General features: G+C 43.3%; 1 protein-coding gene across 1 annotated transcript in view; it reads right to left on the bottom strand.

Moving 5' to 3' along the window:
• Positions 1–1,842: 1,842 nt before the first annotated feature.
• The window catches only part of LOC126215193 (unconventional myosin-Ib), an 890,664-nt gene continuing 875,064 nt past the window's right edge, over positions 1,843–17,442 (bottom strand). Inside the window, exon 26 of the mRNA XM_049941860.1 lies at positions 1,843–2,391. Within this exon, the coding sequence (XP_049797817.1) occupies positions 2,268–2,391 (124 nt within the window). The 3' untranslated portion in view covers positions 1,843–2,267. The remainder of the gene's footprint in view (positions 2,392–17,442) is intronic.

Genomic DNA, 17,442 nt, shown 5'->3' with positions numbered 1-17,442 from the left:
TCACTATTAACACAATATAATCTATTCATACCTATATATTTATTATGCCATTCAACATCAAACACTCTGTAACAATGTATTTTACTTAACAATGTCATCTGTGGGAAGTCTCTGAAAAGCAACACTGCTCATAAAATTTCCTTTTTTTTCCTCCTCTTCTTCTGTCACTGAATCTGGACTTATCTCTTATGCTTATCTCTGCCTATCCTCCCAGAAACGAGGATTTGGGTAAATTTCTTTCTGATGTCCTCTTCCTCATACAATAGTACTACTAACATAACAACAATAAAGACCATTGTTACTGGGAAATTGTATTTTGAGACCAGATGAAAGGAACCTTGGTTGGTATCACACAGTGGGTGGTAGATGAACTTGAACTGCTGTGGAAAAAAATTATAAAAGCTGAATCTATCTGAGGTAGGTATAAAATTCTATGAACAGCATAAATACGTCGTCATGAAACATCAAATGACTGATGAAAAGTTTAACTACTTCAGGTCACTCATTCTATAGTAACAAAGCAAAAGCTTTGATGACAGGGCTTTCTATACAATCCCTATCATACATCTGACTTCTGCTTTACCACAGAGAAGTCCTCAGTTTTTTAACAGTAGGCTTATATCTAAATCCCGCAGACCATCTGAATAATTCAGTCAATATAATTTTAACAGAACTGAATACCCTTCACTGAATTACAGGTAACAAAGCCAAATCCATAATAGTGACTAATGAGATGGGCACTATTAAAGATGTCTAACTGTTACACAAATTGTAAAAATTGTGTGCAAACACTGCTGCGAATAGGTAAGAGAACGAAATCTTAAAATGAGGTAGGGTAGAATGCAAAAGATAATAATTTACAGGAACAAGAGGAATTGTGCTAGTGGGACATAAGAAGACAGACAATAAAATAAAATCTGAGGCTAAGAAAGGAAGAAATATTTTCAAAAATAGAAAAAGATGATAGAAACCTGTAGCATGACAATGAAAATTATAAAGCAGTGCTAAGTGAAAAAATGCAGAACTCTGCAGATAATACCAAACATTACATGAAAAGTAATTGGTGGAAATAACATACAAAAAAGTAAATGACATCCAAGAAAGATTATAAGAAAGATAAAATGCCACTGCTTAATTTTAATGAAATTTTAGACCTTTTTTTACTGCTGCTGAGTCCATATTTCAGAGTTAAAGTTGTTATCAATCCAACATTTATTTGATTTCATTTCACTTGGGTATATCACTGCCTACATCAGAATATGGCTTTATTTTACAGAAAAGTGAAAATGTAAAGACAGTCATTTGAGTCAATGTGAGAACAGCAATACAGAATTAAAATTGAAGTGAGACTACTGTGTCTTGCACAGTCAAATATCAGGAAAGTGAACGAAGTGTGTTGAAGAAAGAAATGATCATAGGTATGGTTAAGTTTACTTAAGCATATCAGTGTTGTGACCATCTGAAACTAAAAACCTCTGGATGCACAACAATCTATGGTGAACAGCCTGAGAACATGATTCTAGGTCACACAAATTTACTAGAATACCATATTCAAAGACCTTATATGCACTGAAAGGATGGCTTTTTCCTGCAAAACCCAGAAAAGTTAAAGTTTGTGGTTTCTTCTGCATAGTTCGTCAGTTTACATGCATGTAACCTCAAGTCACAAATTCCTGAAGTGCCAAAATTTATGCCACAACAGCATCACATCTGCATGAACATTTCAGTTCTAAGATCGTACTAGCAATAAGGCTGATGGATTGCAAGGCCCAACCGACTAGAGGGAATAACTTTCTGCTCCACAATGTCCACTTTATCGCCAAGGAAAGTAATACTGTGTTATTGCCTTTCACATTTCTCCTCAACTCTTTTCTTTAGTTTGTATCGGCCCCCCATTGCCTGCTCATTCTCAAAGCAACCCTTTTGCAATTCCTTCAGATGGATCCAGCTTTTCTGCTGATAAACGATAACTTTATATATAACCTTCTGAAAGTATTTAAAATGAAACAGGGCTCAAGAAATTAAAAACAGTTTTCTTCTTGTTAGACCTATAAATACCAATGGAGAACACAAACAGACCACTGTGTGACACTTACTGACACCAAGTCTCACTCTCAACTCTTCAGATTATTCCCGACTACAGTGAACATAACAACTCACAATACTGACAAATCCTCGTGGTGTGAGATCCTAGACATCACAGCAGGGAAGAGCATAAGTTCACAGGCCCAGGCAGCAATCACAGTCCAGCTTCTTCACACTGCAGCTCAGAGCAGCACCTCCATCTTGTTGGCTTTGCGCACTATTCTGATCTGTCCCGGGGGGACCTCGGGCATCCCCAGGCACTTGAAGGTGAATAATACAGTCTGCTGGCCAAAGTTTGCTTCAAACCTGTAATGATAAATTTAAAAAAATCACAATAGTGACATAAATTACAGTTTCAAACAATGATAACTTTCACAAATATGACACTAGATGGAGAAGTGATTTATGCTGTTCTTTGTCACTTGGCCTTAGAGCAGCACAGGAAGGAGTGTGATGGTCAGCAATAAAAATAACTGACCACCTACCCAGTGATGCAACGAATTTCATATATAATAAAATTACCATAATTAAAACTGAGGAAGACTTCCACAGAAATATACCAAGAACTTCTTCATTTTTTTAATGCTTCCAAACCTCAACGACCTAACTTGGCCTTCAAAAATGAAAATGGAAACTTAGTCATAAACAACAAAGAAAACTGTGAAATACTAGCAAGCTATTTCAACAAGTTGTTAAATTGTGAGGAACCAAGAGGAAAATTTCTAGAAAATAATCTAGGATGCACTTACTCAAACTCAGAACCCCTTAGCATGGTTGAAATCCTAAATATCATTAAAGATCTGAAGAATGATAAGGGCCCTCAGGAAACATTCAGTAACTGCCAAACTGTGTAACATTGCAGATGTCGGGGCAGCCAAGAAACTACATGGATCTTCCAAAAAATTTGGGATGCCAAAGGCAAAGCAGAAGATTGGGTAACAGCATTAATTCAACCAGCTCACAAAAATGGTATACAACTGACCCAATGACTATAGAGGAATTTCTCAGCTATCAGTGACTTGTAAAATTATTTCAAAAGCTTTGCAAAACAGGCTGGAAAGCCAACTGGGTCAGCAATACCAAAGATGGTTTAGAAAAGGACAAGCCTGGAACAAATTTTAAATCTGAAGTTTATAATCAGGTATATAAGAATTAGTAGCTGTGGATTCAGGTGGACTGGTTTGCAGTGGTAAAAGTCAAACATTGGGCAAGGAATGACTTTATTGCTTATATGACATATTTTGTAATTTATCAGTCATCAGATATGTAAATATATAAATTAAGAAAGTAGATACAAAAGTATTTCATAAAATATAGTAATGGACGGCTACAGTACTCCACTTTGACTGAAATTATGTGGCATATATTATATTATCCCCCCCCCCCCCCCATTTACCATGGACCTTGCCATTGGTGGGGAGGCTTACATGCCTCAGCGATAAAAGATGGCCATACCGTAGGTGCAACCACAACGGAGGGGTATCTGTTGAGAGGCCAGACAAACATGTGGTTCCTGAAGAGGGGCAGCAGCCTCTTCAGTAGTTGCAGGGGCAAGAGGCTGGATGACTGACTGATATGGCCTTGTAACACTAACCAAAATGGCCTTGCTGTGCTGGTACTGCGAAGGGCTGAAAGCAAGGGGAAACTACAGCCGTAATTTTTCCCGAGGGCATGCAGCTTTACTGTATGGTTAAATGATGATGGCATCCTCTTGGGTAAGATATTCTGGAGGTAAAACAGTCCCCCATTCGGATCTCCGGGCGGGGACTACTCAAGAGGATGTCGTTATCAGGAGAAAGAAAACTGGCGTTCTACGGATCGGAGCGTAGAATGTCAGATCCCTTAATCGGGCAGGTAGGTTAGAAAATTTAAAAAGCGAAATGGATAGGTTGAAGTTAGATATAGTGGGAATTAGTGAAGTTCGGTGGAAGGAGGAACAAGATTTCTGGTCAGGTGACTACAGGGTTATAAACACAAAATCAAATAGGGGTAATGCAGGAGTAGGTTTAATAATGAATAGGAAAATAGGAGTGCGGGTTAGCTACTACAAACAGCATAGTGAATGCACTATTGTTGCCAAGATAGATACGAAGCCCACGCCTACTACAGTAGTACAAGTTTATATGCCAACTAGCTCTGCAGATGACGAAGAAATTGAAGAAATGTATGATGAAATAAAAGAAATTATTCAGATTGTGAAGGGTGACGAAAATTTAATAGTCATTGGTGACTGGAATTCGTCAGTAGGAAAAGGGAGAGAAGGAAAAGTACTAGGTGAATATGGATTGGGGGTAAGAAATGAAAGAGGAAGCCGCCTTGCAGAATTTTGCACAGAGCATAACTTAATCATAGCTAGCACTTGGTTCAAGAATCATAAAAGAAGGTTGTATACCTGGAAGAAGCCTGAAGATACTGACAGGTTTCAGATAGATTATATAATGGTAAGACAGAGATTTAGGAACCAGGTTTTAAATTTAAGACATTTCCAGGGGCAGATGTAGATTCTGACCACAATCTATTGGTTATGAACTGCAGATTGAAACTGAAGAAACTGCAAAAAGGTGGGAATTTAAGGAGATGGGACCTGGATAAACTGAAAGAACCAGAGGTTGTACAGAGTTTCAGGGAGAGCATAAGCAAACAATTGACAGGAATGGGGGAAAGAAATACAGTAGAAGAAGAATGGGTAGCTTTGAGGGATGAAGTAGTGAAGGCAGCAGAGGATCAAGTAGGTAAAAAGACGAGGGCTAGTAGAAATCCTTGGGTGAGAGAAGAAATACTGAATTTAATTGATGAAAGGAGAAAATATAAAAATGCAGTAAATGAAGCAGGCAAAAAGGAATACAAACGTCTCAAAAATGAGATCGACAGGAAGTGCAAAATGGCTAAGCAGGGATGGATAGAGGACAAATGAAGGATGTAGAGGCTTATCTCACTAGGGGTAAGATAGATACAGCATACAGGACAATTAAAGAGACCTTCAGGAAAAAGAAAACCACTTGTATGAATATCAAAAGCTAAGAAGGAAACCCAGTTCTAAGCAAAGAAGGGAAAGCAGAAAGGTGGAAGGAGTATACAGAGGGTCTATACAAGGGCGTTGTACTTGAGGACAATATTATGGAAATGGAAGAGGATGTAGATGAAGAAGAAATGGGAGATATAATACTGCGTGAAGAGTTTGACAGAGCACTGAAAGGCCTGAGTCGAAACAAGGCCCCGGGAGTAGACAACATTCCATTACAACTACTGACAGCCTTGGGAGAGCCGGTCCTGACAAAACTCTACCATCTGGTGAGCAAGATGTATGAAACAGGCGAAATACCCTCAGACTTCAAGAAGAATATAATAATTCCAATCCCAAAGAAAGCAGGTGTTGACAAATGTGAAAATTACTGAACTATCAGTTTAATAAGTCACGGCTGCAAAATACTAACGCGGATTCTTTACAGACGAGTGGAAAAACTAGTAGAAGCCGACCTCGGGGAAGATCAGTTTGGATTCTGTAGAAATGTTGGGACATGTGAGGCAATACTGACCCTATGACTTATCTTAGAAGCTAGATTAAGGAAAGGCAAACCTACGTTTCTAGCATTTGTAGACTTAGAGAAAGCTTTTGACAATGTTGACTGGAATACGCTCTTTCAAATTCTGAAGGTGGCAGGAACAAAATACAGGGAGCGAAAGGCTATTTACAATTTGTACAGAAACCAGATGGCTGTTATAAGAGTGGAGGGGCATGAAAGGGAAGCAGTGGTTGGGAAGGGAGTGAGGCACGGTTGTAGACTTATCGGAGGCGTACCATCAGTTGCCGTTGGATGCGTCTTCCAAGGAATTTCTCGTCATCAATTCTCCTTGTGGGTTGTATCAGTACCAGCGGTTACCATTTGGCGTCGCTAGCGCGCCAGCCATTTTCAGCAGTTTTTGGAACAGCTCACGGCTTCCGTTCCCAGCTGCATCAACTACCTGGATGACATTGTTGTCACGGGGGCCTCCACTGAGGAGCACCTTCGCAATTTGCGTTCACTGTTTCAGGTTCTGCATCTGCCTGGGTTGAAGTGCAATCTGGACAAGTCACAGTTCTTCCAGCGCTCCATTGTGTATCTTGGTTTCCACTTGTCCCGTGAGGGTATACGTGTTCTACGACAGCACGTTGCGGCCATTATCGCTCTACCCCAGCCGTCTACGGTCAAAGAACTTCAGGCATTTCTAGGCAAGATTGCTTATTATCACAAATTCATTCCATCCACGGCGGCGGTGGCTCATCCTCTGCATCAGCTGTTACGCAAAAACGTTCCTTTCTGTTGGTCCGAAGAGTGTGAGCAGGCTTTTGTCTGCCTGAAGGCTCATTTGCAGTCGGCGCCTTGTCTTGCCACATTCCGTCCGGGTCAGCACTTGGTTCTGGTGACTGACGCGTCACAGTATGGCCTAGGGGCTGTTCTCGCCCATCGGTATGAGGATGGGTCAGAACGACCCTTCGCCTACGCTTCCAAGACCCTCAACAATGCCCAACGGTGTTACTCTCAAATCGAAAAGGAGGCGTTCACTATCATTTATGCTCTAAAAAAGTTCAGCGTTTTTTTGTATGGTTCTAAGTTTCACCTCATCACCGACCACAAGCCGCTGGTCTCTCTGTTCAGCCCCTCGGCGTCGCTTTCGGATAAGGCGGCTCACCGCCTGCAACATTGGGCCTTATACTTGTCTCGTTTTCACTATGAGATTCACTATCGTCCCATGGCCCAGCATGCCAACACTGACGTGTCGTCGCGTTTGCCGATGGGCCCCGACCCGGTTTTCGATCGAGATGAACTCCTATGTTTCCACATTGATGAGGAAGAACGTCGTGCAGTCGAGGGTTTTCCACTTACCGGTTCGCACGTCGCGTCGGCTACTGCGCGGGACCCGGTCCTGCATCAGGTGATCGGTTTTGTTCAACGGGGTTGGCCGGACAGGACCAAGGGCCGGGCATCGGATCCCCTTCACAACTACCATGCCTTGCGCCTTCATCTGTCTGTTCGTGAGGGTGTTGTTCTTCTGGCCACGGATGGCGCATCTCCACGGGTCGTGGTGCCAGCCTCTCTTCGCAAAGATGTTCTCAAACTATTGCATGAAGGCCATTGGGGGATTTCTCGGACTAAGTCCCTGGCCCGCAGGCACGTTTATTGGCCCGGTATTGATTCGGACATCGCCCACATGGTCGCTGTGTGTGGTCTGTGTGCTCAACAACTGGCTGCACCTTGTACAATGCCCTCTCCGTGGTCTGATCCGGCGCAGCCGTGGGAACGGGTGCACGCTGACTTTGCCGGCCCCTTCCTCGCACTTATTGGCTACTGTTGATTGACGCCTTCTTGAAGTTTCCGTTTGTTGTTCGATGTCCGTCGCCCACCACTGCGGCGATGACGCTGGCTTTGTCCAAAATCTTTGCGCTAGAAGGTCTTCCATCCACGATTGTCACGGACTATGGCCCTCAGTTCTCTTCGCAGGCCTTCCGTGATTTTTGTACTGGACAAGGGATTCATCATGTTACAGCACCGCCCTTCCATCCGCAATCGAATGGGGAGGTCGAGCGCCTTGTCCGCACTTTCAAAAGCCAGATGAAAAAATTCCTTAGTGATTTTTCCACAGATGACGCTCTGTTGCAATTTCTGAGTTCTTATCACTTCACGGCTCTGGGTGATCGCAGCTCCCTGCTGAACTCTTGCATGGCGGCCAACCGCACACTCTACTGCACCTACTTCACCCTGTCAGGCCTTGTGCTGTGTCCCCTAGTGCGGGAAAATACTCGGTGGGCGCTGACGTGTGGGCACGGAGGTATGGATCTCACCCTAAATGGATTCCAGGGGTGGTCCAGGCTCTTCGCGGCAGCCGGCTTTGTGAAATACGTACGGACGACTGCATGGTTGTTCGCCATTACGACCAGATGCGCCCACAAGTGGTGGCCACACCGGTGCCACCGCCCCTTCTTTCGCCTCCACCAGCCCGAGAAGCCAATCCTGTCGCTGCTGCCGATCTTCCGTCCGTGTTGCTGCAGCCGACGTCGCTACCGCTTCCCAGTACGCCGGAACCGTCCCCAGTCGCGACGCCGCCTTCTCCGGGACCCATCTCGCTGGAGCACATCCCCAGGTCCACGACACCTATGGATGCTGCTCCGGAGTTTTCACCCATCATCTCATCCAGGAGGCGCTTTCCATGCGCAAGCTTCCGTCCTGGACATTTTCGACCATACTCTCGTGTTTCTCCGCTGGATCTTCTCGGGGCCTCCCAAGAGGCCATGGATGTCTCCGCACTGTCCGTGTCTCCAAGGAAGTGAGTGTTTTTTTTTCAAGGGGGGAAAAGTGTTGTGACAGTGCCATGGGATTTAAAAGTGCCGCTACGTCAGTACGTGAAACACGGCGCCGGCTGCATGTCATGGCACGGCAGTTGAGTGACAGATACGGAGTTGGTAGCATGTAACCCGCTATTGTTTCTACGTTTGTATATCTGCGCAATTTATTAGTGATTAAAGGTTATAACAATTTGTATGGAGTGTAGCCATGTATGGAAGTGAAACGTGGACGATAAATAGTTTAGGCAAGAAGGGAATAGAAGCTTTCGAAATGTGGTGCTACAGAAGAATGCCGAAGATTAGATGGGTAGATCACATAACTAATGAGGAGGTATTGAATAGAATTGGGGAGAAGAGCAGCTTGTGGCACAACTTGACTAGAAGAAGGGATCGGTTGGTAGATGTTCTGAGACATTGAGAGATCACCAATTTAGTATTGGAGGGCAGCGTGGAGGGTAAAAATCGTAGAGGGAGACCAAGAGATGAATACACTAAGCAGATTCAGAAGGATGTAGGCTGCAGTAGGTATTGGGAGATGAAAAAGCTTGCACAGGACAGAGTAGCATGGAGAGCTGCATCAAACCAGTCTCAGGACTGAAGACCACAACAACAACAACAACAACAACAACAACAACATACTACACATATGCAGAAGTGGTTGCTGCGCACAGACATGTTGTTTCAAATTGTATGTGAAACAAACATTTGCAGACTACAGACACAATTCTGCAGAGTGTGGACCAAGAAGATTTTTTTTGTGGCATTACAAAATGTATAGTGGTGCCAAGGTGTATCAACTAATATACATTTATTATGTCATTTGTCTGATCGCTGTGACCCAAGTTGTTATAAAAGAAATATTTTGTCTATGCAAATCGTAATGACGGTTCTACAGTGATAGAACTAAACTAAACTCGGCCCAAACACGCCATGAAGGCCCAATGGTACTGACTGGCCACTGTGTCATCCTCAGATTGCAGGCATCACTGGTTGCAGATATGGAGGGGCATGTGGTTAGCACACTGCTCTCCTGGCCATATTTCAGTTTACGAAACTGCCACTGATAGAAGGTTACACAAAATACTCATTTAACTTCGTAAGTATTACATGGCACCACACATATCAGTAAGGCAGGGGGAGGGGAATACAATATTTTTCATTAAAATTAGGACTGTCTGTCGGTCAGACATTCTTCTATTTAATGTAAGTGCAGGAGTGTATATCGGGTTCTTTCTGGTACCAGATTTGAGTCTGACCGTCCGACATTGCCTACATGATTCTAGCTTCACGGGACATCAACTACAACCAATCTGAGGGTGGTGGTGGTGGTGTTGATTATTATTATTATTATTATTATTATGAGGTTCAGTTTTAGGGAACTCAACTGCACGGTCATCAGCGCCCGTATGAAGTACCAATTTCTATACAGTCCAATCTACCCACCGTCACAAATGATGTGATGAAATCATGAGGACAATAAAAACATCCAGTCTTCAAGCACAGAAAATCCCCAACCCAGCTGGGAATAATCTGTGGGTGTTCCACTATATGGTGATGGACACTATGATGACACACCCAAAAAGTACTTTTTTGTTATTTGTAGCGAATCCAAAGAGTATTACTTTGTTTGTTCATGGACTAAATAAAGATCTATTGCTTTGGCTACCTGGGTTTTCATATCTTGTCATGTGTTCCTTCACCACTTCGTCACTCCTGTTGGCGACAAGGAGTATGGATTTAGAGTTGTTTTCCCCAGCGACAGACTTACTGCTTGCCCAGTGTAGCCTCTCTTCTCGTGGATTCTTCGGACTGCTGCTAACACAGTACACCAGCTCTCTGTCATACTGATGCAGTTGCTTACATTACAGATGACACGGTGCAATGCCAAGGCTGTCGGATGCGGCACCGACCTTCCCTTCGAGCAGCTCACCCGTCCGACCACTGCCCCGTCTCAGATGCGGACAACGTGGCCCGTCGCCATACTTTTGCTGCGACAGCTCATTTGCCCAGCTGCAGTCCACACCTGGGTACTGATGCTCGAGCACTCGGTGCGTCAGGTTTTTTGTGAAACCTAGGAACCAGGGACTGGCAACTAACTCTTAACATAGACAAATGTAATGCATTGCGAATAGATAGAAAGAAGGATCCTTTATTGTATGATTATATGATAGCAGAACAAACACTGGTAGCAGTTGCTTCTGTAAAATATCTGGGAGTATGTGTATGGAATGATTTGAAGTGGAATGATCATATAAAATTAATTGTTGGTAAGGCGGGTGCCAGGTTGAGATTAATTGGGAGAGTCCTTAGAAAATGTAGTCCATCAACAAAGGAGGTGGCTTGCAAAACACTCGTTTGACCTATATTTGAGTATTGTTCATCAGTATGGGATCCGTACCAGGTCAGGCTGACAGAGGAGATAGAGAAGATCCAAAGAAGAGCGGCGCATTTCGTCACAGGGTTATTTGGTAAGCGTGATAGCGTTACGGAGATGTTTAGCAAACTCAAGTGGCAGACTCTGGAAGAGAGGTGCTCTGCATCGCAGTGTACCTTGCTGTCCAGGTTTTGAGAGGGTGCGTTTCTGGATTAGGTGTCGAATATATTTCTTCCCCTTACTAATACCTCCCGAGGAGATCACGATTGTAAAAAGCGCGCACGGAGGCTTTCCGGCAGTCGTTCTTCCCGTGAACCATACGTACTGGAACAGGAAAGGGAGGTAATGACAGTGGCCCGTAAAGTGCCCTCCACCACACACCGTTGGGTGGCTTGCAGAGTGTAGATGTAGATCTGCGGGCGGCCTTCCTCAGCTGTAACAGTGATCTTTGCCGTCCATGAGACCTCTGACAAATGAGCGCTTCTCCTCGCACGGACAGGTGCTTCAGCCTATCGCCTTCTACAGCCTCTCGGTCCTAGGGTCAACCTTTCTTCTGTCTCCTATGCTCACTTACAGAGGCAGCTCACTGCTCATTCCACTGCCCACAACAGATCTACTGCTCCTGCATGCCCCTCTTCCAGAACATTTTGCCTACTGGATTCTCCAGCTTGCCCTCTCTTTCCAAATTCTTCCCAGCCTCCATCACCTGATGTACCTCCATTACAGGTTCTGACGCTAGGCACAAATGGCCCACCTGACACCAGACAACCTGACACTGGCCCACGCAATACCAGCAAGGCCATTTCTGTCACCAGCCTTCTCCAATTCCACTGGTTTTCATTTCTACTTCTCTTCCATACTCGCTTTTGGCATTTCTTCTCACCATCTTCTAGGCACTTGTGCATGCCTACCCACACTTCTAGCATGTCTACCTGCACTCAAATACACTCAGTATTCTGATACCCTTATGATGTTTCCTGTTGGTCTCTCATTGCTGATAATGCACTCCAAACACAAATCCCACCCCCACCCTTTCGTGCAACAACGCACCTCCCTGTTTATCGTCATGTGCCAATGTGCAGTGCATGTTCACTTCTAATGATGCTGAACTGCACTCATTTGCCTCCCATCCTGTCTCCTTGAAATCACACCTCATTCTCAGATTTTCTCATTCAACAGCTAACTCTCCATCATGCACAACACCCTCTGTAGGTCTTCAGCCTGGACCACTCCAGTACACTGCACCCCTCCCTTCCTGACAGGCCACTAGAAGCTTCTTCTGGTGCATCTGGTGCTGTCCAGTGGAAGTTTCATCACAAGCCTCTTTCTTGACTCTCCTGCAGCCTTCGGTGTCCTGGCTGTTCTTCTGTGATGACAACCCTGTGCATCCCGTTTCTCCACAGCCACCTTTACACTGCCTGCTTCTTCTTTGCAGTGCCCTCTCTTCTTCATGATGGCTTCACCATCTACATGGGGAAGTATCTGTTACCCTACAATTCAACAACACTTCGTGCAGCCATGTGTCTACCCACTTTGTCTCTGTTCACCACTGGGAAACAGTCCAACGTACATGTAAACAGACCGGATTGTTTTCCTCCTGGTCTCTGGCAATTGCCAAGTGACTTGAGGGCACAAGTCTCACTACAGGCAGCACTGGAAAAACATTGCTGCCAGAAATTCCATGCCTCCAAGTGCACGACCCAGTATGTTCCACGAACTGGCTATAAGTGTCGAGCCTCGGCCTATCTATAGCAATTGCATACCAGACCAGCTCTGTGGTTTGAGTTCTTCAGGACGGAGCTCTCCTCGCTGAGCACAACAGCAGCCTGCCATGGATACCTCGCCACGGTTCCTCGGCACAGAGCTCCCATCATCAAGTGCTCCAGAAGTGCCTGACCACACTGACACTTCACCACTGGTCTTTATAGTACTGCAGCGTATTACTATGAACCCACAGCTAATGCACCAGAAAACAAAATCCTAAGCAGAACTGAGCAGTACTGAATGAAAACTTGATTGCAACAAGTTAAAGAGGGCTTTACTGTTGCCTATAGCAGGTACAATGAGCAAACGAAAACAAGACCCTCACAGTGCATGCTACCAACATCTGCACTATTGTGTGCTATTTTCAGTGCAATATAGATACAAAGCTAATTGCAGAAAGAAACCAGAAAAAAATGTAGTAACTCCATAATGATCTATCAGAGACCTTGGGTCCCTTATACTAAAATAGTCTGAGAGTATTACTGAACAACCTCTGAAACTTTGTTGGTCGAGATCTGGCTTCACCAGAACCTGTTTTTTGCTTTAATGTTTCAATGCCTCTGTGTAAGCTGTATTTTCTAAAACACTGTATAGAGTTGTTTATAGACAGTTACACAGTGAATGTTACAAAATGTGGTCTACACAGAGACATGAAAACATGTAAAAAAACAAGCAATAACAAACTCAAGGAAAATATTAGCTTTACTGTAAATGAAAGATAGCCACATACATATCAGTTTCCGTATGTGATAGCAAGAAACTAAATGAACTCCCTGATGGTGGTGAAACTTGGCCAAAACAGGTTTGGATGTTAAAGAAGAGAAATTAGGGTTTGCTCAAGGCAGAACCATATTTCCATAATCATAGAGAGTGGTGTGGTTAAAACTGTTTTGGGTAATATATGGGAAGCTACACATCGGATTACAAAAAGGGTTGTCATAGTAGTTGTTGGCCTCGAAGGGGGAAATCCAAGGACACTACACTCGACCCCCCCCCCCCTTCCCTGGCCGACCCCCAGGGTGTGGGAGGGGGATCAAATTTGAAATCAATCAACAGGAAACCCCAATTTTTATTGCAGATTTGGGTTCTAAAAAGGTTGTATACATGGAAGAACCCTGGTGGTACTAAAAGGTATCAGATAGACTATATTATGGTAAGACAGAGATTTAGGAACCAGATTTTAAATTGTAAGACATTTTCAGGGGCAGATGTGGACTCTGACCACAATCTATTGGTTATGAACTGTAGATTAAAACTGAAGAAACTGCAAAAAGGTGGAAATTTAAGGAGATGGGGCCTGGATAAACTGAAAGAACCAGAGGTTGTACAGAGTTTCAGGGAGAGCATAAGCAAACAATTGACAGGAATGGGGGAAAGAAATACAGTAGAAGAAGAATGTGTAGTTTTGAGGGATGAAATAGAGAAGGCAGCAGAGGATCAATTAGTTAAAATGACGAGGGCTAGTATAAACCCTTGGGTAACAGAAGAAATATTGAATTTAATTGATGAAAGGAGAAAATATAAAAATGCAGTAAATGAAGAAGGCAAAAAGGAATACAAACGTCTCAAAAATGAGATCGACAGGAAGTGAAAATGGCTAAGCAGGGATGGCTAGAGGACAAATGTAAGGATGTAGAGGCTTATCTCACTAGGGGTAAGATAGATACTGTCTACAGGAAAATTAAAGAGACCTTTGGAGAAAGGAGATCCACTTGCATGAATATCAGGAGCTTTGATGGAAACCCAGTTCTAAGCAAAGAAGGGAAAGCAGAAAGGTGGAAGGAGTATATAGAGGGTCTATACAAGGGTGATGTACTTGAGGACAATATTATGGAAATGGAAGAGGATGTAGATGAAGATGAAATGGGAGATATGATACTGCGTGAAGAATTTAACAGAGCACTGAAAGACCTGAGTCGAAACAAGGCCCCCGGAGTAGACAACATTCCATTAGAACTCCTGACAGTCTTGGGAGAGCCAGTCCTGACAAAACTCTACCATCTGCTGAGCAAGATGTACGAGACAGGTGAAATACCCTCAGACTTCAAAAAGAATATAATAATTCCAACCCCAAAGAAAGCAGGTGTTGACAGATGTGAAAATTACCGAACTATCAGTTTAATAAGTCACAGCTGCAAAATACTAACGCGAATTCTTTACAGACGAATGGAAAAACTGATAGAAGCCGACCTCGGGGAAGATCAGTTTGGATTCCGTAGAAATGGTGGAACACGTGAGGCAATACTGCCCTTACGACTTATCTTAGAAAAAAGATTAAGGAAAGGCAAACCTATGTTTCTAGCATTTGTAGACTTAGAGAAAGCTTTTGACAATGTTAATTGGAATACTCTCTTTCAAATTCTAAAGGTGGCAGGTGTAAGATACAGGGAGTGAAAGGCTATTTACAATTTGTACAGAAACCAGATGGCAGTTATAAGAGTCGAGGGGTATGAAAGGGAAGCAGAGGTTGGTAAGGGAGTGAGACAGAGTTGTAGTCTCCCCCAACGTTATTCAATCTGTACATTGAGCAAGCAATAAAGGAAACAAAAGAAAAGTTCGGAGTAGGTATTAAAATCCATGGAGAAGAAGTAAAAACTTTGAGGTTCGCCGATGACATTGTAATTCTGTCAGAGACAGCAAAGGACTTGGAAGAGCAGTTGAACGGAATGTGCAGTGTCTTGAAAGGAGGGTTTAAGATGCACATCAACAAAAGCAAAATTAAGTCTGATGATGCTGAGGGAATTAGATTAGGGAATGAGACACTTCATTAAGTGTCTCATTCCCTAATCTAATTGCTATTTGGGGAGCAAAATAACTGATGATGTTCGAAGTAGAGAGGATATAAAATGTAGACTGGCAATGGCAAGGAAAGTGTTTCTGAAGAAGAGAAATTTGTTAACATCGAGTACAGATTTAAGTGTCAGGAAGTCATTTCTGAAAGTATTTGTATGGAGTATAGCCATGTACGGAAGTGAAACATGGACGATAAATAGTTGGGACAAGAAGAGAATAGAAGCTTTTGAAATGTGGTGCTACAGAAGAATGCTGAAGATTAGATGGGTAGATCACGTAACTAATGAGGAGGTATTGACTAGAATTGGGGAGAAGAGGAGCTTGTGGCACAACTTGACTAGAAGAAGGGATCGGTTGGTAGGACATGTTCTGAGACATCAAGGGATCACCAATTTAGTATTGGAGGGCAGCGTGGAGGGTAAAAATCGTAGAGGGAGACCAAGAGATGAATACACTAAGCAGATTCAGAAGGATGTAGGCTGCAGTAGGTACTGGGAGATGAAGAAGCTTGTACATGATAGAGTAGCATGGAGAGCTGCATCAAACCAGTCTCAGGACTGAAGACCACAACAACAACAACGGGAATAAATATGTAACTTTTGTATGGAACAATTTTATTGTTGCATGATAGGTGGCACTGTAATCAACACAAATCAAATTGGGTTACAGTCCAGTGAACATGATAGTACCTCTGGAAATTTCTCAACAGGTTAGGACACCAGGAGGCGTAGTAGGGCAGTATTCTTACATTCTGTGATACAGCATAGGTGTTTTATAGCAAACCAACATGATTCTCCAGACCATAACACATTATGGTGTCTACATTATTGGTGTAACTACTTTCACAGATGGTGCTGAAGTGGAAACCAGTTGGTTTGGTTATTAATGCAGTAACAACTACATGTAATGTTACCCAGGAACCATGATGTAGGCATAGTAGTGTTTTGTTCCCTTCAGGATGCTTTCTTACTGTGAGTCCCCTCGCCTATCGCCATCTGGGGACTTGTAGGTGAGCCCCTTGTCTCTCACCACGGGGGTGCTTGTTTTAGTTGTGCCCTCTTGCCTCTCACAGATCATGTTTACCGAAGTAAATGTTTGAAATGGTGCCCATTTGCTGCAATACAAATTGCAGTTCTATTCCTGGAAGACAATCATACATATTTTAAGTGTCTCTTTGCTGAAGTTTGTACATTCAGTTGCAGAATATTTGCAGGAGTTGTTGGTACATCCATGTAACATTTTTCTTATATTGTTCACCACAGGAAGAAATTGGGAAGCACCAAATCTGGTGAACACGCAAGCCACTCATGAGGACCACTTTGTCCAATTCAGGATAGTGTCGATTCGTAACTTCATGAGATATCCATGAATAATGCACTGGACAGCCATTGTGTTGAAACCACATATCTACTCTTGTTTGGAGTGGGATGTCTTTTGGAAGTATTGGTAAAATATTATCTGAAACGGTACCATACATTCAATCATTCACCATCATTGGCTGCTAGCTGTATCTAACTGCAGAAGTTCAAGTTGCCACAGACGAATGTGAGGATAAGCAGCTGTTACAGCTAAAACGTCCACTGTGGCATTTTCATTTCATCGCAGGCTGTGGTCGGATTCTTCATGAGGGTTGAGCATTTCCAGTTGCAGTCAACTGTGTGATAATACTGCAAAATCTCATTGCAGAAGGAACATTCCTCTCAGAGAACCAGTTCATACTGTCAATGAGCTTCTCCTACGTGTTTATATTTGCAATGTATGAGGCAACGATATCCACCCTATCTGCAATCATCAACATCATTGCACATGTAGGAAGAGATTTTTGCAGTTCGATTGTTTGCAGTAAAGCAAACCATGACGCTTGCTGCCATTTCCTTTCCCATTATTCGCAGTAGGGCCATAGTAATGCTTGACACAGTGGAAACACATCCTTGCCCCTACAGGTGTTGCACCTACAATAAGGATCAGACCACAGACTGTGATCCTGCATCACAGATGGTTGTTTGAATGGTACAAAATATATCGTAGACAATGATTAACATACTGAGAATACCTCTACCACTTTCAACTGTTTGTAAATCACGGCAATTTGTATTGATTACAG

This window comes from Schistocerca nitens, chromosome 12 (assembly GCF_023898315.1).
Source record: "Schistocerca nitens isolate TAMUIC-IGC-003100 chromosome 12, iqSchNite1.1, whole genome shotgun sequence".
Taxonomy (NCBI): domain Eukaryota; kingdom Metazoa; phylum Arthropoda; class Insecta; order Orthoptera; family Acrididae; genus Schistocerca; species Schistocerca nitens.
The sequence above is the reverse complement of the archived record's forward strand: the minus strand, read 5'-3'. Positions and strand labels throughout refer to the sequence as shown.